We start from the raw sequence: 22,668 nt of genomic DNA, 5'->3' as shown, positions 1-22,668 counted from the left end.
TAAGTAACACTGCTTTTCCCAGTAACATGGACATAAACAAGCTTGGCGTGGATGAGGAAATGAATTGGTTTTCTTTCATTCAGCCAATGGGTTGAACAAGAGAAATCAAACCTTAACCTTTTTCCTAAACCTCTGATGACATGTACAGTTAGAAACACCATGTTATCAAAGTGAATACTTGCATGTGCTAAATTCATGTGATAAAAGCTTTCAAAGCCTATTTTTCAAAGTGCCAAATTAGCAGCATCAAATATTCCCCACCAAAATGCAATCAAAGCTGTTGGGAAGCTGTCAGGATGCTATTAGCTCTGCAAATGGCTCAAAAAATGGTAGTAATCAGTGGTTGTGCTTTTGTAAAGCCCGCCAAATGTAGGCCAAGCTTATACCAAGTGGTGTGATTGCATCCCATACACATGGCCCCAGTTACCTATGTTAAACAAAGAACAGCCTTCCCCAGCACTGCTCACTATATTTTATTGATGCAACATAATGCAAAGCCAACGTTTTTTGATATTGGTTTAGCAAGAATGCTCCTCCAATGCCAAATCTGGATGTCCACATGATGTCTTTAGGAGAAGTATAATCTTTTTCATGGTTTCTAGAGGTATAAAGATTAACCTAATGGCAACATCATTTTCATTGTGTGCTTTCACCACTTATTGGAGGGTTAAGAATGGAAGGTGACCCCCTGTCACCTTTACATGACTTTGGGATGTTTGGGTCTGTACAGTGCTCATCCCCCAACCCAAAGACGCCTGTCAGGGCCAAGTAAACAGAGGTGTTTATACAGCAGGTATTGAATAATGTGGAGCAGACAGACAGCTGCCTGAGATTGGCTGCTGGGATAAAGATCTAAAGTGAGTTAATATTGTTGTCTATTACTTTAAAGCTGAACTCCAGGCAAAAATCACCAACTAAATACAAATAAGGAAGTTGTCCTACTGCCCTGTCTACACAGTCCTTAGATTTACTTAGCTCTACCACATGGGACAACCCTGTCTAGAAGGGCTGGAGACCTGACTTTTGTAGTTAAAGAGATCCTGTCACCAGACTGTTAATTTCAACAAAAATTAATTATTTATTATGTATAACAGGTACTGATATAGCGCCAACAATGTACACAGTGCTTTACATTTTGTACATTCAGTCCAGCCTCTGCCCTCAAGAAGTGTACAATCTAAGGTCCCCATCTCACATTCATACATACACATACTAGGGCCAGTTTCGACGGGAGCTATGCAATTACAGTATACTTGATTTCATCAGAAATATCTATTTTTGGTGAATGGACTCTTATTAAAGAAAACATTTATCTAATCAAGATTTGTAAATATACCAGAACAAACAGATAATGTAGCTTCAGCAATATTGTGTCGTTGGAAATCTTTTGCAATGTTGGCAACTATGTTGGCTGAATATGGTCCATACATACTACTGTGTTACGGTAATATGCGGTAAAGCTCAAGTTTGACAGTGCCTTAACCCTTTGAGGACCATAAGATTACGGAACGCCAAAAGAATCAATTTTTTGTTTTTAAAGTTCGTACACTTCAGTTGCTGTAACTAAGCCATTTCATGAAATAATTGGCAAAAAGCTAGATCCATTTGTTGATAAGAACTAATATTATGACTCAAACCAAAAAAAAAAAGTATTTTAAGTTCTTAATCAGATGATACAGGCAATTAAAAACATGGGACAAATACGTCCCTTGGTCCTCAAAGGGTTTTTAAGGACCCTTTCAGATGGGGCGGACCCGTCAGTGGATCTTATATAAGTAGGGTAAGGTAAGTGAGCGCAAACAGACAGGACAAGCAGCTAACATACAGGGTAATCCTCAGTACCTAAACATAAATATAAAAAGGGGGTATGTAGCGCTACAAAATTACAAATAAAATGTCATCATATATCCTCACAGAAGTACATATTGTCCATAAAGTGTATCCGGAGGGCAGACGGATAAGATCCTATGGTGTCCCCAATCCAATCTGACAGAACGAAAAGTGTATATAGTGCGGTTATGCGCTTACCACAATTACATACAATATGGGCATTGTATGTAAATCAGCAACAGGACATCACGGTCTGGTCAGCAGCATGAGCAGCATCTGGTCATGTAAGGACATTAAGGCCAGTGGGTCCAACGTTGTCCAGGCATCCAGTGGCTCCTTATTCCAGATCACCACCTTACAAAGCTCATTAGAAACGAGCCAGGAGGCAAGAAGGTATCAATGGTGAAGTACGTTTATTCAGAGTAAAAAACCAAACAAAAGGAAGGAACTCACATCAGCATAGAAAGGTACATCCAGGTGTCATTCTTAGGTTCCCTGGTGGCTAGTAGTTCCACCAACATAAAAGACTTGCATCCAGGTTTAATTGAAAGTCCCTGGTGGCTAGTGACAGAAAGGGACCATATATAAATATATATCCCACAGATCCCAGGGTTAAGATGACCATCCAGATCCAATCAAAGAATTCCCTGGTGGTTAGTGGTTCCCTGGTGGTATAGGCGTCAATAGGGTGGATCCCCTAACATGTTTCGAGCACACCGCTCGTTTTCAAAGGGGTAGTTTCCTACCCCTTTGAAAACGAGCGGTGTGCTCGAAACATGTTAGGGGATCCACCCTATTGACGCCTATACCACCAGGGAACCACTAACCACCAGGGAATTCTTTGATTGGATCTGGATGGTCATCTTAACCCTGGGATCTGTGGGATATATATTTATATATGGTCCCTTTCTGTCACTAGCCACCAGGGACTTTCAATTAAACCTGGATGCAAGTCTTTTATGTTGGTGGAACTACTAGCCACCAGGGAACCTAAGAATGACACCTGGATGTACCTTTCTATGCTGATGTGAGTTCCTTCCTTTTGTTTGGTTTTTTACTCTGAATAAACGTACTTCACCATTGATACCTTCTTGCCTCCTGGCTCGTTTCTAATGAGCTTTGTAAGGTGGTGATCTGGAATAAGGAGCCACTGGATGCCTGGACAACGTTGGACCCACTGGCCTTAATGTCCTTACATGACCAGATGCTGCTCATGCTGCTGACCAGACCGTGATGTCCTGTTGCTGATTTACATACAATGCCCATATTGTATGTAATTGTGGTAAGCGCATAACCGCACTATATACACTTTTCGTTCTGTCAGATTGGATTGGGGACACCATAGGATCTTATCCGTCTGCCCTCCGGATACACTTTATGGACAATATGTACTTCTGTGAGGATATATGATGACATTTTATTTGTAATTTTGTAGCGCTACATACCCGTCAGTGGATCTGCCTGCTCAGCGGGGGATCTCTCCGCTGAACTCTGCTGAACAGGCAGATGACAGGTCTGTGTCTGCTCTGCTGCTGCAGATTGGACACAGACCGCTGATTCCTATGGAGCGGTCAGATGGAAATGGACCGCCTGTCCGTTTCCACCTGACTGCCATCTGATCTGCCAGAGGGATGGGGAATGAATCCCAATCGTTTGTTTTTGGCATACAGAATCAGATCGGATGCTGGCGGGTGTCCGCTGACACCTGACGGTCTATAGAGATCTATGGATGGTCTGATCGGGTCCGCCTTAAAAACCGACAGGCGGACCCAATAGGACACTCAATGCGAAAGGGGCCTTAAGCAATGCACAGTAATGCTTGAAACAAAGTGTGTTTCATTGCGGTGTCATTCATTTGCACCCCCCAACTTATCAAGAATAGCAGCAAAACCAACATATGTTAGCACACCACAACACACAGATGTGAACTATATATAATTATATATATATATACACTCACCAGCCACTTTATCAGGTACAATTGTTCAATTTCTTGGTAACACAAATTACTAATCAGCCAATCACATGGCAGCAACTCAATGCTTTTTGGCATCTAGATGTGGTGAAGATGACTTGCTGAAGTTCAAACAGAGCATCAGAATGGGGAAGAAAGAGGGCTTTAAGTGATTTGCATGGTTGTTGGTGCTAGACGTGCTGGTATGAGTATTTCAAAATCTACTGGGATTTTCATGCACATCCATCTCTGGGGTTTACAGGGAATGGTCCGAAAAAGAGAAAATATCCAGGGAGCGGCAGTTGTGTTTAGGAAAATGCCTTGTTGATTTCAGAGGAGAATGGGCAGACTGGTTTGAGATGATAGAAAGGCAACAGTAACTCAAATAGCAGAAGACCACATTGGGTGCCTCTCCTGTCAGCTAAGAACAGGAAACAGGCTACAATTTGCACAGGCTCACCAAATTTGGATAACAGAAGATTGGAAAAACATTGCCTGGTGTGATGAGCCTCGATTTCCTTTTAAGATGGTTGTGTGTGAAAATCCTAGTAGATCAGCAGTTTTTGAAACTCAGACAGTCCGTCTGGCACCAACAACCATGCCACAATCAAAGTCACTTAAATCCCCTTTTTTCCCCATTCTGATGCCAGTTTGAACTTCAGCAAGTCGTCTTCACTACGTCTAGATGCCTAAATGCATTGAGTTTCTGCCAAATGTCAGGCTGATTAGCAATTTGTGTTACCTAGCAATTGAACAGGTGTATCTAATAAAGTGGCTGGTGAGTGTATGTTGTGGTGCATAATATCAAACAAAATGGTTCATGTCCTGTTTAACCCTCATTGATATCTGAGTGTTTGCTGTGTGTTTCTTTATGCATGAAAACGTTCAGAATCCTATGGGTTTAAATGATCCTGTTCGCATCTGAGCTTTTTCTGTGGCAGCATCTATCTTTTTTGGCTCTACAGACTTTTTAGAAAGTGTTGAAGAAAATTCACAAAAAAAACAAAACAAAAAAAAAAGAAAATACATGTTAAATGTTTTTTTCCAGTAATCCCATAGTAAAGGTCTATAGGAGAAAAAAAGTGTGATCCTGCCCCCAAAAAATGTCCATTACAGCACATTGCTCCTAAAATTATGCAAAAAAAAAAAGCCTAACACTCAATATATCCTGAGTTGTAAATAGGGGCCGTATATGTTAGGGTGCTCTGGAGACCCATTCAAAATATATAAAATATATGTGCTGCTAAATGCAACACACATTAACATGCGAATACCGCACATTAAACGCACGCATTTCCACAACTCCCTACAAGGAATTGTTCATTATAAGTCCAGGAACGAGACTTTGATGGCTGAAGAGTCCAGATGAGGATACTTCTAATGGACTCCAGCAGGCCCATTCTGTCTCTATTACAATTATTGATTCCTGTCTGTAGGAGCTGAAAACCTGATTTAAATCACAATACCATCCAGCTGACCTAAAACAAAGACACCACCCTTTACATACTATCCTTTTTCACACAATCCAGTTTCCCTTGTGGCTGGCAGATACATCGAATACACAAATTATACATATCGGAAATGGGCAAGTTGGGGCTCGCCAGCTTCGGGGGAGCTACGTCCTGACTTGTACCTGAACAGCAGCTGGGCGCCCAATTCTGGCATGGTGAATTGCTGCAACATGGGTGTAAAATTTGATGGCGGTTTGATGAACACAAACAATCAGGGCTAGATTTTTATACTGAAGCCTGTTGGCAATCAACGTGGCTCAAACCTACATCCCTCTGCTGGGATCACGACTGTTACAAGGAACATTTTCTTGTTTTGCTGACTTGGTTTAGAATGTTGTTACAATGTTTAGAGATGGCTGTAATTCTACCAATGAGGATAAAATGTCTTTCCGATAACTATAGAGCAATCTTTTTCAACCAATATTCCGTGGAACTCTAGGACTCCTCCACAGGCTGCTGGGGGTTCCTTGATCAATGACAGATTCACCTACCTTCTACAATGTCCACCATAGAAAGGAGGCAGTTTTCTTCTGACAGCCATTGTACGGGAGTACCTCTACACTGCCGGGCAATGTAAAAAGGCTTTTGGACTCACCACCTATGTAATGGAGGACTACACTGACCAGCAATGTAAGAGGGCACTACATTTACCACCAATGTAAAGGAACATCTTCTCCACTCACCATCAAAGTAAGGGAACTTTACCATGACCACCAATGCAACGGGAGATCTTATCCACATACCACCAATGTAAAAGGACCTTACACTGACCACCAATGTAGGAATTACCTCTACACTGACCACGATGTAAAGGGTTTTTTCCACTCACCTCCAATGCCCCCCTGCAATACACTGACAAGTAATGTAGAAGTGCATTTCTTTACTCACTACAAATGTAAGAGTACACTACACTGACCGGCAATGTAAGGGTGCATTTGTCCATTCACTACCAATGTAAGAAGGCACTACACTGACCACCAAAGTAAGGAGCAATTTCCCCAGTTACCATCTATGTAAGGAGAAACTACACTGACCACCAATGTATGGGATTACCTCTACATTGAGCATGAATGTCAAAGATCACCTCTACACTGGCTACCAATGTAAGGGATTACCTATACACTGACCACCGATGTAAGGAATTACCTCTATACTGACCACCAATGTAAGGGATTACCTCTACACTGACCACCGATGTAAGGAATTACCTCTATACTGACCACCAATGTAAGGGATTACCTCTACACTGACCACCAATGTAAGGAATTACCTCTATACTGACCACCAATGTAATGGATTACCTCTACACTGACAACCAATGTAAGGGATTACCTCTACACTGACCATCAATGTAAGGGATTACCTCTACACTGACCACCAATGTAAGGAATTACCTCTATACTGACCACCAATGTAAGGGATTACCTCTACACTGACCGCCAATGTAAGGGATTACTTCTACACTGACCATCAATGTAAGGGATTACCTCTACACTGACTATAAATGTAAGGGATTACCTCTACACTGACCATCAATGTAAGGGATTACCTCTACACTGACCATCAATGTAAGGTATTACTTCTACATTGACCACAAATATAAGGGATGACCGAATTACCTCTACACTAACCACCAAAGTAAGGGATTACTTCTACACTGACTACCAGTGTAAGGTATTACTTCTATATTGACCACGAATGTAAGAGATGACCTCTACAATTACCACCAATGTAAGGAATTACCTCTATACTGACCACCAATGTAAGGGATTACCTCTACACTGACCAGTGACCACCAATGTAAGGTATTAGCACTACACTGACCATGAATGTCAAGGATTACCTCTACACTGGTCACCAATGTAAGGTATTACTTCTATATTGACCACGAATGTAAGAGATGACCTGTACAATTTCCACCAATGTAAGGAATTACCTCTACACTAGCCACCAATGTAAGAGATTACCTCTACATTGACCATCAATGTAAGGGATTACCTCTACACTGACCATAAATGTAAGGGATTACCTCTACACTGACCATCAATGTAAGGAATTACCTCTACACTGACCATAAATGTAAGGGATTACCTCTACACTGACCATCAATGTAAGGGATTACCTCTACACTGACCATCAATGTAAGGTATTACTTCTACATTGACCACATATATAAGGGATGACCGAATTACCTCTACACTAGCCACCAAAGTAAGGGATTACTTCTACACTGACTACCAGTGTAAGGTATTACCGTATTTGCCGGCATATAAGACGACTGGGCGTATAAGACGACCCCCAACATTTCCACTCAAAATATAGAGTTTGTTATATACTCGCCGTATAAGACTACCCCCTCTTCCGCACACCTTCCACACACCAAATAAAATGTAAAAGAACATCAGATTTGATTTCAACATCTTAATTTATATTCGCAGTATACCCCTGTGTGCATTTATTGTTACCGGTTTCACATGAGTGCCATTAGTATTAGTGCCACTACAGTACCTGTCATTGTCACCATTGTACGCGACCGCAGTGCCTCCGGCCAGTCCCTGCATCTCCCTGTAATTGGCACTAGTGCGCATGTGCGAGCTCTGCATAGACAAGGGGCGGGCCGGAGCGCCGCTGCTTCCCGCCGAGCAGAAAAGGCTGGCACCCCTGTATCGCTGCTGATGCTCGCCGCAGCCACGCTGCTGACCCGCTGCGGCCGCACTGGATGGTATGTAGAATGAGGTGGGCGGGCGGGCATCGGGAGGCCACTATGGCAGCTATATCTATCCCAACTGAAGTGCACCCGGCGTATAAGACGACCCCCCCACTTGGAGGCATGTTTTTCAGGGCAAAAAAGTCGTCTTATACGCCGGCAAATACGGTACTTCTATATTGACCACGAATGTAAGAGATGACCTCTACAATTACCACCAATGTAAGGAATTACCTCTATACTGACCACCAATGTAAGGGATTACCTCTACACTGACCACCGATGTAAGGTATTAGCACTACACTGACCATGAATGTCAAGGATTACCTCTACACTGGTCACCAATGTAAGGTATTACTTCTATATTGACCACGAATGTAAGAGATGACCTGTACAATTTCCACCAATGTAAGGAATTACCTCTACACTAGCCACCAATGTAAGAGATTACCTCTACACTGACCATCAATGTAAGGGATTACCTCTATACTGACCATAAATGTAAGGGATTACCTCTACACTGACCATCAATGTAAGGGATTACCTGTACACTGACCATCAATGTAAGGGATTACCTTTACACTGACCATCAATGTAAGGGATTACTTCTACATTGACCACGAATATAAGGGATGACCGAATTACCTCAACACTAGCCACCAATGTCAGGGATTACTTCTACACTGACTACCAGTGTAAGGTATTACTTCTATTTTGGCCACGAATGTAAGAGATGACCTCTACAATTTCCACCAATGTAAGGAATTACCTCTACACTAGCTACCAATGTAAGAGATTACCTCTACACTAGCCACCAATGTAAGGGATTACCTCTACACTGACAGCCAATGGATTACCTCTATGCTGACTGATAAAGTAAAAGGGTTTTCCGCTCACCACCAATGCAAGTGGACGCTACACTGACCAGCTACGTAAGGGGGCATTTCTCCACTTATCACCAATGTTGTAAAGTAACCAGCTCTGGGTGTCAAATAGCTATGCAACATTGTTCATTCTTTTATTTCAAACTTTCCACAACTTCTTGATCATGCTAATGAGTTATGAGATGTTGATAAAATATTTCTTTATAGGAGCTCCCGGAGACCCAAAAATTATTTTAAGAGCTACTTCAGGATAAACAAGTTGAGAAAGGTTGCTTTGGGGGGGATGCTGCGTCTTTGTCGCTAGCCTATGTGACAAATGTATTTTCCAACCATCATGGTCTGGCCACTCTTCAGCATCTGGCAGCCAAAAATTCCTGGTTATATCAATAGAGAAAGAATAAGAGTGATGCGGGTAGACACCGCTGACACCTACCACTTATCTGGGGGAGTAGGGTATTCACTTTATTTTATGGCAGGTTAGGAGATCCTTTGACTTCATGATCATTTTGATCCGGAGCGGACTGACAACTCATGGGGCCCCCGGGCAATAGGGGATCATGGGGCCCCTGTATCCTTGCCCAAACTCAAAAAAGCCTATGAAAAAGGTACCAGGGGCATCTCCTGGGGCCCCCTACTGATCCCGGGCCCTCGGGCAGTGCCCGAGTTTCCCAATGGTCAGTCCGCTCCTGGTTCTGATAAACGTTAATGACATGAATGCACACACTCAGTTCGATCAAGCATTAGTTTTTGCATTTAGATGCCACCCCTGGAGGAAACAATAGCAAGCATCAGTGAAAATCTATTTTCACTGATGATTCTGATCAGGCCATATCTGCTGATGATCATGAGGCCATTTCCTGATCTGACCGTAATCAACCAGATTGGGCGATAACTAGCTCCTGTCTTTGGGCACCCCTAGAATTTACAGCATCCATTCCAGAGAACAATGGAAGTGTGCTTTAATCCATTATATGATATTTGTACAAGACTTGTCTGAGTATAGTGTCTAGTTCTGACACAATCACAGCACACACAGCAAACAGATGGGGGGAGGGGAGGTGATTATGGCCAGAGATTATAAACACACAATGGCTGCTTTATCAACCTGATCTGGGCGTTTTCTTTCTCGCTTTTTATTTGTATTTCTTCCTTAGGATCACATGTTGCATGGACAATGTTTGTAGGACAAAAAATATTTCATACATATTGCATATTATTAATATATAATGCATAATCGTACATTCTTCGAAATAATGAGATTAAAATGATTAATATTCATATAACACTAAACCATGCTATGCTTTACATAAATCAGCTTTATTTTTATATATTTGTTCCTTGACTTTGTTTGTTAAATAATTTTTTGCTCCTAATAAATGAATATAGATGTAAGCGCTAAATGTATGTCATTCCATTTGCCAAAGTACTGCAAGGGAGATGTACTAAAATCGGTGCCCTCTGAATCTGGTGCAGATGTGCAGAGCAACCAATCGGCTTTTAACTTCAGCTTGTTCAATTAAGCTTTGACAATAAAACCTGGAAGCTGATTGGTTACTATGCAGAGCTGCACCAGATTTTGTGTACACCAGTTTTAGTAATGCCGGCCGTACATGGGTCGAAATTTGACCGATTTTTCGTCCGAAAATTGGATTTAAGAATAATCGGCTGATTTTCACTCTATAAGGCTGGCCATACACTATTCAATTTTCTGTCCAATTTCTGCCCAATTTCCTTTAGATTTACCTTCAGCTTTGTAGTGCAAGAGCCTGCCTAATTGGATACAATTTAAAGTGTTGCTAGGTTTGACCTCATATTATATGGTTTTTGTTAAATCTAAACCAAAAATCTCAAGAAAATTGTATAATGTATGGCCAGCCTTAGTGGGTCAATGGCACTGGCTGATTTTCGTGGTTCCTCCCCTTTTTGGTGAAAAAATTGGAAAATTGTTAAATTTGTGGAAAACTACCAATTTTCAACTCAATGATGGTCAAATCGTACGATCGTTTTTTCTAAAAGAATATGCGCATGAGCCGTGACCTGGAAGGACCAGAAGTTTTGCCTGTTATATGGGGTGAACGTTATGACTTGGTCGGCCGATTTTCGAAATCATTGATGGCGCCATTGAATTACTGAGTGAACGACGTTTTCAATTTTCGAATGAAAAATTGTTTGGAGTTCGACCCATGTATGGCCTGCATAAATCTACCTGCGCATTTATTATTAAATAGCCCTGGGACCAAGGGAAAAATCTGATCTAATAAGGTGTGTGTATACTGTGTTATCAGATTAGAATTTGTCAAAATAGTTACAATGTTATTTTGTTTTTTTACATATAGGTAATGGATTAGCTAATGCATCCTCCTGTTACATATATATATATATATATATATATATATATATAATTTATGTATTTATTTTTAAGCACTGGGACGAAGGGACAAATTTGATCTAATTATACTGTGTTGCCAAATTAGATTTTGGTTATGTCAACACAGTTAAAATTTTCTTTTCTGCTTCTCTTATATATAGCTAATGCATATTTATTCTTTCTCTCTCTCTCATATATATATACAATTTGAGGCTGACCTAAGATTGATAAATCTCAGAATACAACCTTAGAATGATTTTCCTAATGCATATTCTCTCTCTCTCCCCCCCCCCTCATGCATATTCTCTCATATATATCTATAGATATATATATATACACATATATAATTTTAGGATGACCTCAGATTGATAAACCTCAGAGTACAACCTCAGAATGATTTTCCTAATGCATATTCTCTCTCTCTCCCCCCCCCCCATGCATATTCTCTCATATATATCTATAGATATATATATATACACATATATAATTTTAGGATGACCTCAGATTGATAAACCTCAGAATACAACCGTAGAATGATTTTCCTAATGTATATTCTCTCTCTCTCTCTCTCTCTCTCTCTCTCTCTCTCTCTCTCTCTCTCTCTCTCTCTCTCTCTCTCTCTCTCTCTCTCTCTCTCTCTCTCTCTCTTTCTCTCTCTCTCTCTCTCTCTCTCTCTCTCTCTCATACTCCCTGGGTTCCTGATGCCTTAGCACTTCTTTGCACAGTCCTGGTTGTCTGATACACTCCGACTAAGCAGGAATAATGTCCTTGTCAGTGCAGTAGGTGAGCAGTGTCAGTTATTGTAGGCTGGTTGGTTTATAATTGTGCAACTGATGTTTTTTACAGATGCTTATCTCACAACAAAAAGGTTTATCCCCGTCTTAGCCAGCTGCAGGATAAACAACAGGAGGTGTTGTGTCAGTGAAATCAGCATGGATTGTATGCAGAGAGAGCAGTGAGGAGGTCGGGGGGAGGCTGGAGGGGCGGGCGGGTATATATAGCCGGGCTGCCTATAGTCGGCATTCATTCCGCTCTGCGCTCCCTCCCTCCCTCCCTCCGCTCTGGACTCAGCGCACTCCGGCTCAGACATGGACCCAGTAAGTAGACAGTGCGGGCTCTGCTCTGCCAGGCTCGGTACCTGGTCTGGGCTTTCCCCTGACTTTAGTGACTTGTAATCAGTTCCATATTGTCGGCTCTTTGCTTGGCTTCTGATGCCATTCAGCGCTTGTGTGTTCTTGCTTGCCTCCCATACACGTGGATGTGTGTACTATACACACCGCTTATTACACCGTTTTACTGGATGATGAGACAATGCTGCCAAGTCTGCTAGATCTGAGGATCGCGAGTCCATACCTGAAATAGTTTCCGAGTTACAATTCTGTCCTTATGTACTAAACATCGCTTCTGCATGTCAGATTCAACCTGTACCGAGGTCTATTTATCAATGTTTTCACCCAAGATTCACTTTTATCACATATTAGAACAATGGGTGCATCTTGCTGTTCCTGAGAACATTGATACATTGACACCCCCTCCTCATAGTCTATGAATACTTGTGTGTATTGATTAGCCTTTAAAGAAAAAAAAAAAGTTTTTTAATTTTTTTTATTATCCATTTTTTCCCAATTTTGCATTGCAAGTCATCATTTTCCAATCATGTTAACAGTGTCTTTAGGAGATTCAAAGTGTCCATAGATAATGGGTGCATCTTGGGTGAATGTTTTGTCGATCTTCCCTACAAACATTGGTAGACCCCATAGTCTATGAATACTTTTCTGATTTTTTTTTTAGTGATAGCTACTGGTTAGCCTTTATATGTGCAAAAAAGTATTGATCTTTCAAGTTGCACTGAAGAAGTCATTATTGTTTCTTTCCTGAAAAACTGAAAGACCCCCATAGTCTATGGATACTGTTTATGGCTTTTCTTCAGTGGTATGTGCTGATTAGACCTTAAAGATGTCAAAAAGTATTGATTTTCCAAGTTGCATTAAAGAGCATTTCAGCTTTCTTTGTTGAAACACTGAAACGCCCCCATAGTCTAAGAATATGTTTTTTTGGCTTTTTTGGTGATATGTACTGCTTAGCCTTTAAAGATGCAAAAATGAATTCATCTTCCAAGCTGGATTACAGAAGTCATTATTTACACTTCTTTTGCTGAAACATTGATAAGAAGTCTAGTCTATGAATCCTTTTTTTTTTCTTTTAGTGATTAGCCCTTAAAGGTGCAAAAAGCAATATCTTCCATGTTGCAAAAAAGTCCTGATTTTGAGCATTCTTGAGTGTTAAAGGTGTATTGGAAATTTATAAGCAAAGGGGGTTATTTACTAAAACTGTATAGTGCAGAATCTGGTGCAGCTCTGCAGAGTAACCAACCAGCTTCCAGGTTTTATTACCAACGCTTAAGTGAATGAGCTGAAGTTAGGGGCTGATTGGCTACCATGCACAGCTGCACCAGATTCCTAGATTCCCCCAAACGGGGGTTACTTACTAAAACTGCATGGTGCAAAATCTGGTGCAGCTTTGCTTAGTAACAATTCAGCTTCCAGGTTCAAAAGCTTAAGTCATTGGTCTCCAAACTGTGGCCCAGGGGCCAGATGCAGCCCTTTGCTTGCTTTTACCTGGCCCTTGGGGCAATATATCATCCTCTGAAACCAACAATGGGGCATAATTCCCCAATCCCCCCCCACACACACACTGACACCAACGAAGAGGCACAATTCCTCCGAATGACATTAATGATGGGGCACGATTACTCCCAGTGACACCAGAGATGGAGCATGATTCTTCCCACCCAGTGACACCAATGATGGGGCACAATTCCTCTCACTGACACCAATGATGGAGCATTGTTTACTCCCACTGATGCCAGAACATTTTCTACTTACAATTGCCACAGTTTAGCCCCCCTAAAGTCTAAAGGACAGTAAACTGGCCCTTTGCTTAGAAAGTTTGGAGACCCCTGGCTTAAGTGACCCAGCTGAAGTTAGAAGCTGATTGGCTACCATGCACAGCTACACCAGTTTTAGTAAATAACCCCCAAAGTGTCATTTAAAGAGTTGAATTACTTGTCAAAGGTTGTTTTATGGATGGGACTTGCAGTTAAGTAGCTTGGGTTGTTTTTTGTAGCAATGTTGTTGGTGTGGATGATGTCTGCAGAGCCCTATAACCAATTGACATCCAGCTACTGTTGAACTACAAGTCTCATCATGCCCTGACAGCTGTGGGAATGAATGATGAACCTTGTAGTTCCACAATAGCTGAATAGTGTCAATGTGCCTGGAAAAATAAGGGCATCCCTGCTGGTTGCAGTTGGTGGGCTAGCAATTCATCCTGTAGGGGTATCTGTTGGGTAGACAATGGCTCTTTCTTTGTGTGTAAGGCAGGTACAGAAGATACTTTGGCACAATTCATGACCTAAGGGTCAATAATTGCTCTGCTATTACTCCTGCATGTTTCCTAGCTGGGCACCCTTCCAGCTGGAATATTGCTATTGTATGCAATTTACAGTCATATAGCAGCAGAATCAGGGAGAATCAGGGATGCAGCAGAATCAGGGATGCTCCTAGTGAGGATAGACAGGGGACATAATGACAGAAGGTTAACAATGAAGATCCTGGGTAAAGAAGCTTGCAATCTAAAGGAGTATGATTTGCACAGTTATCTTTGTGCTAAAAGGCAACACAGCCACACAAAATGCTAATAAAATTGAATGTATTGTAAGCCTGCTATTGGGGAAGGAGAGGCTAGATGCATTGTGCCCAGCAAGAGAGGTATTTTAAGGATACAATGGTCAGATCACACAATGCAATGAGCAATGCTGAAGATCTATCACTCATAACAACCAATCAAATGTCAGTATGTCAGGTTTGAATTTTTCGGAAAGTGAAAAATGACTTCCGAGTTGTAGGAAAAAAAAGTTTAGACAAAAATAGAATTTGCATATTGGAAAGAACCTAATTTTTCAACTTGCACCTCTAGGAAATGTTCATTACAGTACAATATAACATAGGCAGCTTGTTGATGTCCAGCTTTTGTGGAACAAGACAGGGCATGCTGACATTAGTAGTTCAGCATCAACCTTTTCAGCACATTTTCTGCAGTCTTCCATTTTAATGTGGGCTAACTATATACAGCATGCATAATACTAGTTTTGCCTGTTTGTAGTGGACCCCCTCAAGCAGTTTTTTTCATCTTTTTAAGGCTGCTTTCACACAGAGGAGTTTTTGAAGCATTTTTGCAGTAAAAAAAGCACCTGTAAAGCACAAGAAAAATGCTTCCCTATATATGTGAATGTATATCTATGTATGTTTTCACACAGGCGTTGCACTTGCAGTGCAGTGTAAAAACTCCTGCTTGCAGCATCTTTGGGGCATGTTTGGTGAGTTAAACAAAAGCCCCAGAAATGCCTCTTCCCATTGAAACCAATGGAAAACGCCTGAAAAGCGCCTCAGAAACTCCTCTATGAAACGTTTTTGGAGCAGTTTTTAAGTCACGTGTCCTGTAAAAGCGCTGCAAAGGTGCAGTAAAACCACCTTTGCGTTTTTGCGGTGAATCAGTGAAAGTAGCCTAAATTGTCTACCCTCTTCAAAGCAAAGTTCTTATTCCTCAGAGTAGAATTGGCACCAAATACAAGATCCTGTTTGACCTTTTTTTTTTTGTTCCTGTCCAAAAGCCGTTAGAAAAAGGAAACAGATTTCACTAAACTATCTAGAACTTTACAGGAATTATTGGTGTGTAACACAATGGAGAGAATTGTGCAAATCTGCTGAATCTGGCAATGGCAGCTAGAGGGCGCCAATTCCTATTATGAGCCATGCCATTATTGCACCTGTTACAGAAATATGTACAATAGAATTTATTTTGGAGCTGCAGAGTCTTTTATGGCCTCCTTTGTTTTGTAAATATAAATCAAGTTTTGAAAATAAAATGCTAATATATTTAAAAAAGAAAAATAAAAAATTAGCTAATGCATCCTCCTGTTGCTAAGTTAGGGTTAATGCAAATGGGAGAGCTGCTGGGAAAAGGGTAAGATTTTTTTAGTTTTTAGCCCTGGTGTCTGGGACTGAGGGCTGTTTAACTGCATTACATGGCCGCTGCTATTGGTCATTTTTCTGAGTTCATTGTGATGTTCTGAAGAGGGAACAGTCACTGGTATAGCTGTCCTGTATTAGGATAGGGCCACCAAATCATGATGGATGCCATCTCTCAAATTTTCCATACTGGCTTAATCCTTTGGCAAAAAGCAACCATCCTTTACTGGAATAAAAACCCAGTATTCATATTCCTTCTGCTGCTTGTGCGGTCTTTTGTGTGTTTTTAGTGCACTGTTTGCCTGGCGTTGCATAACTTCATCCATTGAAGTTGTCATCACTTGGTCCACAGTGGAGTGTGTGTGCGCCAAGTTGTCTATCAGTCATCATCTGGCAGCTGAAGGTTAAATAGTGACTTGTATGCATTTAGGTTTTTAGAGACAAAATGTGTCAACTGGTAGCTTGTGTTGTGTGCCTTTTGCTTCTTTATACCACACAGCTATTCTCCACTTAACAATGACATAGGTTATATTGAGGGTGTTGACGTTCAGTAGTCACCACTGGGCACAGCCCTATTCCAGATGGTATGTAACTCTATACAGGTAATTTTTTGGAAAACCAAGATGTATACTGGTGCAAGAGTCACCTCTATGCTCTCATATTAGATCCAAATACTAATAAATCAATCCTAGTTATAAAGTAGATTGGTAGTGCTTATTGTATTTTAATGGCTGAACTTCAAAATGAAACTAACAATGTCATTTTTGTATTTCTTTGCAGTTTTCTGGGGCGATCGATATAAGTATAATGGAAGAAAACTCCACCGATATCAACGGTTCTGATGATTACTTTGAGTTTCAAGGTCTTTGTACCAATGAAGAGAACAAGGACTTCAACCGAATCTTTTTGCCGACTGTCTACTCTTTCATCTTCCTTCTGGGAATTATTGGCAATGGATTGGTGGTGTTGGTTATGGGTTATCAGAAAAAGTCCAGAACTATGACTGACAAGTACAGGCTGCACCTCTCAGTGGCTGACTTGCTCTTTGTGTTCACCCTTCCATTCTGGTCTGTGGATGCCGCCATTGGTTGGTACTTCAAGGATTTCTTGTGCAAAGCTGTCCATGTCATCTACACCGTCAATCTCTACAGCAGTGTCTTGATCTTGGCTTTCATCAGCCTGGATCGGTACTTGGCAATTGTTCATGCCACAAACAGCCAAGGTTCCAGAAAAATGCTGGCTGAGAAGATTGTGTATGCTGGAGTTTGGCTACCAGCTATCCTGTTGACGGTGCCTGACCTAGTGTTTGCCAGCGTCACAGACATAGAGGGGTACTACGTGTGTGATCGTATTTACCCACTAGAGAACCGACAGAACTGGACAATTGGATTCCGTTTCCTCCACATCATGGTTGGTCTTCTCTTGCCTGGACTTATCATCCTCATATGCTACTGTGTCATCATTTCAAAACTGTCACACTCAAAAGGCCACCAAAAACGCAAGGCCTTGAAGACCACTGTCATTCTCATCGTGGCTTTCTTTGCCTGTTGGCTCCCATACTACATCTGCCTAACCATAGACACTTTTGGTTTGCTTGGAATCATAAGACTTGATTGCCAAATGGATAATACCATCCACAAGTGGATTTCTATCACAGAAGCCCTGGCCTTTTTCCACTGTTGCCTCAACCCAATCTTGTATGCGTTCCTTGGGGCTAAATTCAAGACTTCAGCTCAGAATGCTCTAACCTCTGTCAGCAGAGGTTCAAGCCTGAAAATCTTGTCAAAAAAGCGTGCTGGACTTTCCTCCGTCTCCACCGAGTCGGAATCCTCCAGTTTCCACTCGAGTTAACAGTGCCTGTTGGCCAAGGACTTCTAAGCACAGACTGTTCTTCGTGTACATATTCCATATTCAAGGATTTTTATTGACTGTCAAATTGAAATGCCTTATTTATACTTTTTTCTTTTTTTTCCATACCTTGATTTTAGGCAGGCCCTATGGACTGTTGATTGGTTCATAATAAACTTGTAACATTTCCCTATCACTGTGCCAAATTCTCTGTCTATGACAGTCATCTGTATTTAAATCCTAACCATCCTCTACATTAAAAAGGAAGCTATTCTGATACTATCAAAGTAGTTCAAAGAGCATTGTTGATTATAATCAATAAATTATTGGAAATCATCTCTTTACCAGTCTGACTGCAGTAAACCTAAATCTGGTTGCTATAGCTTAATGCAACTTGCACATCATCATTGCTCTTTGCATTGCCTTACTGAGTAGGCCAGTTGAGTCTACAGCTTATTAATCTTCCACTATGTCTGGGTGCTTTTTTGATATAAAAGCAATAATAAAATCAAAGGCTGTAAGGTGAAAAAAGACGGATTATGTACCTGAGATGGCCACTTTGTTTTGTCTGCTGGCGATGGGTACAATTGAATCCATTAGTCACTGTACTTTTATTTATTTTTTTTAAGTTGGACTCCCGGATTGCAAGAGGTTGTACTTACACTGCTTGCATTTAAAGATACATTGAATGATATATTAGTGAATACAGAGCTGCAATAATCTGTGACGTTTATATCTGCCTGGAGTTCAGTTTTAAGCATTGACCATTTTGAACAAATCCTAGCGCCCTTGTGATGTCCACGTGATGTGCACAAAAACTGTCTATATGTACAAACACAAATGTTATTGTCTGGTCCTCTATTTATTCTGAAGTTTTGAATGTCTTTGTAGGAAAAAGCTAATAAGAAAATGATGTAGCAAGATAACCAATTATAGACATTGAACAGTGGGGTAGTGGAATTGTGCTAGATGTTGCTAGTTGAGACCTTTCAGATAAGGCTGGTTTAACACCTGGCCTATGTACAGCATTGTATAAAATGAATAAAAAATGTTTTGGATTGAAATACAGGAGTGGGGATCAGTAAGTAGATGTATTCAGATGCTGACGTTAATAGCTATGCATCCTTTAGGAGCTGTGTGCAGTTTATAGGCTTACAGCTGCTTATGGACTAAAAAGCATTATGGTAGATGTAGTTCTAAGACAAATGAGGGTCTACCAGTTGTGATAGCTGTTCCATCATATTTCATTACATTACAAAGTACCACTTACAGGAGACCAGTATTAAGAGAAAAATACAAGGTGCCACTGCTTCCATCTGCTTCTAAGAATACTGCTTCCCTGGCCGGTGTTGGTTTCCCAAGCAAAGGTCCAAATTAGGAGGGCAGCATTGAAATATCTGCCCTGAATACTTATTCCACATCAGTCTTTGGGAATGTATCAAAGGCGTTGGATCAGCATGAGAGCCAGGCAGCCATCAATTTTAGACAGAGAGGTCAGCAATGGCAGGCTTTATATTTACTCTATACAGGATTACTTTCAAACTCAAAGATGAACTCTGGGTAACGAAAAAAAAAATTCTTTTACAACGGGGCTCCGCCACACTGCAAGTTAAATGTCTTTATTTGCCCAGGGGGACATAAATGGCAGTTTTACATACCTGCTCCCCTGGCATTGGGTGCTCTCCTGTTCTTTCCAACACTCGGGGTTGTGAGTGGGCTCTTGCCATCCCCACTTGTGTTTTTTGCCTTAGAAAAGAACAAGCATTTGATCCTGGCAGTGTGGGGGAAACCCACTTCAAGGGTAACTTTTGACTTTACCCTGAGTTCAGCTTTAATTTATCAAAGTGTCTGAAAGAAGACCTCCATTCCCCATGACAGCCAATCACATTGTCCCTGTGCTTTCAGTGAGGTTTGTAAAACATACACAAATGTGGTTTTTATGGGCAACACAGACATTCCTTGTTTCAGAAACTTTGGTAAATGGCGCCTTTTATCTCAGGAACTACAGCACTGAGCCAGTTTGGGTCAGTTTTCTTCTTGGTAATTTGGACTAACAGCACCTCATCATTAAATACACTAAAAGGAATATCATTTAATGGTTCTGTGAAACAGTAAGAATTATTTTGTAACATTTTGATTGGTCAATTAGACTGATTTTACCAACTCCGAGGACATGCACGGTTATCTTATTGGATTTAACCATATGGACTTATTAAGTTTTGTGTGCCCATTACACACTTGTGCAATGTAACCAAAACTGGCTGTTTAATAAGAAAAATGATAATTTGCCAAGAATGACCAATCCAGAACGGCCAAATCAGATGTTGGTTTATCACAGTCAGAACACCTAAGAGGGGAATTCTGATTTTTTTGCTTTGATTTTTTGCACTCTGCAAATGAACATTCATTTCCCTGGCTTTTTTTTAAGCAAGGCAGTTACTGTACATGGCCAGTAGCCAATCCACCCTAATAAAGACACAAAGAACAAGTAAAATTAAAATAAAACTTGAAATCCGAAGACTGCCCCAAATGGTGTCATTGCTGTATGTGATTGCACTTATAACCACATCAACCTTTCATATGACTGTACTATAAGGTATGTTTCTAATTCAGTATTGCTGTCCTTACAAGTCATATACTGAAGGCTGTAAATAAAATTATTTGTGGTATTTGTTAATAAAAAATTGTTAATTGAAATCTTGGTTGTACTCGTGTTTATTCTAACGATTCTAGACATATACTATATAGCAGGGGTCTCCAAACTTTCTTAACAAAGGGGCAGTTTACTGTCATTCAGACTTTAGGGGGGCCACGCTGTGCCCAGTGGTAGTAAACAATGACCCATCTATGGTATTAGGGGAAGAAATACTGCCTCGTTGTTGGTGTCAGTGGGAGGAATAGTGCCTGATTGTTATTGACAGTGGAGACAATTATTTCCCATTATTGGTTTCAGTGGGAGGAATAGTACCCCGTTGTTGGTGTCATTAGCAGGAATTATACTCCATTGTTGGTGTCAGTGGCAGGAATAATGCCTTAAGGGCCAGATAAAGGCAAGTAAAGGGCCACATCTGGTCCCCGGGCCACAGTTTGGAGACCACTGCTGTATACAGTAAAATATATATATATGTGTAAATAAGATAAGGAATCTTGCAAAGAAGTTTTCTCTTGGATTTTAATTGCTACGCATTGGCTTAGCACACATGAACAATAAGGGAACAACAGTTCTGGGCAACCTCACCCTTTTTCAAGTCTGTTTTTCAAAACATTCATTCAGTCATTAAATATTAGAATATATATATATATATATATATATATATGAGCAGGGCCCTCCTAACCCTCTTGTATTGAACTGTATTGTTGCTGTATCGTCTCCCATTATATTGTAAAGCGCTGAGCAAACTGTTGGTGCTATATAAATCCTGAATAATAATAATTATATAGATATATATATAAAAAATATATATATATATACACACAGTGAGGAACAGAAGTGTTTGAACACCCTGCTATTTTGCAAGTTTCCCACTTAGAAATCATGGAGGGGTCTGAAATTCACATTGTAGGTGCATTCCCACTCAGAAATAAAAAAACAAATCAGGAAATCACATTATATGATTTTTAAAGAATTTATTTGTCTTGCACTGCTGAACATAAGTATTTGAACACCTGAGAAAATCAGTGTTAATATTTGGTACAGAAGCCTTTGTTTGCAATTCCAGAGGTCAAACGTTTCCTGTAGTTCTTGACCAGGTTTGCACAAACTGCAACAGGGATTTTGGCCGACTCCTCCACACAGATCTCCTCTAGATCTGTCAGGTATCGGGGCTGTCGCTGAGCAATACGGAGTTTCAGCTCCCTCCAAAGATGTTCTATTGGATTTAGGTCTGGAGACTGGCTAGGCCACTCCAGAACCTTGATATGCTTCTTACGGAGCCACTCCTTGGTTATCCTGGCTGTGTGCTTCGGGTCGTTGTCATGTTGGAAGACCCAGCCATGACCCATCTTCAATGCTCTGACTGAGGGAAGGAGGTTGTTGCTCAAAATCTCACAATAAATGGCCCCATTCATCCTCTCCTTAATACAGTGCAGTCATTCTGTCCCCTTCACAGAAAAGCACCCCCAAAGCATGATGTTACCACCCCCATGCTTCACAGTAGGGATGGTGTTCTTGGGATGCAACTCATCCTTCTTTATCCTCTAAACACGATAAGTGAAGTTTAGACCAAAAAGTTCTACTTTGGTCTCATCTGACCACATGACTTTCTCCCATGCCTCCTCTGGATCATCCAGATGGTCATTGGCAAACTTCAGATGGGCCTGGACATGTGATAACTTGAGCAGGGGAACCTTCCGTGCAATGCATGATTTGAAGCCATGACGGTGTAGTGTTCTACCAACAGTGGCCTTTGAAACTGTGGTCCCAGCTCTCTTCTTGTCATTGACCAGCTCCTCCCTTGTAGTTCTGGGCTGATTCCTCACCTTTCTTATCATCAGTGATACCCCACGAGGTGAGATCTTGCATGGAGCCCCAGTCCG

General features: G+C 41.0%; 1 protein-coding gene across 1 annotated transcript; it reads left to right on the top strand.

Annotated features, from left to right (window-relative positions):
• Positions 1 to 12,286: 12,286 nt before the first annotated feature.
• Positions 12,287 to 20,829, top strand: CXCR4 (C-X-C motif chemokine receptor 4). Its single transcript, XM_089654056.1, has 2 exons — positions 12,287 to 12,351; positions 17,065 to 20,829. Exons 1-2 carry the CDS (start codon positions 12,343 to 12,345, stop codon positions 18,133 to 18,135), a joined length of 1,080 nt encoding a protein of 359 aa, XP_089510182.1. The 5' UTR covers positions 12,287 to 12,342; the 3' UTR covers positions 18,136 to 20,829.
• Positions 20,830 to 22,668: the final 1,839 nt, after the last annotated feature.

This window comes from Staurois parvus, unplaced genomic scaffold (genome assembly GCF_062004578.1).
Source record: "Staurois parvus isolate SC_StPar_1 unplaced genomic scaffold, SC_StPar_1.0 ptg000735l, whole genome shotgun sequence".
Classification (NCBI taxonomy): domain Eukaryota; kingdom Metazoa; phylum Chordata; class Amphibia; order Anura; family Ranidae; genus Staurois; species Staurois parvus.
Note: the sequence above shows the minus strand (reverse complement) of the source record. Positions and strands in the feature narration are given on the sequence as shown.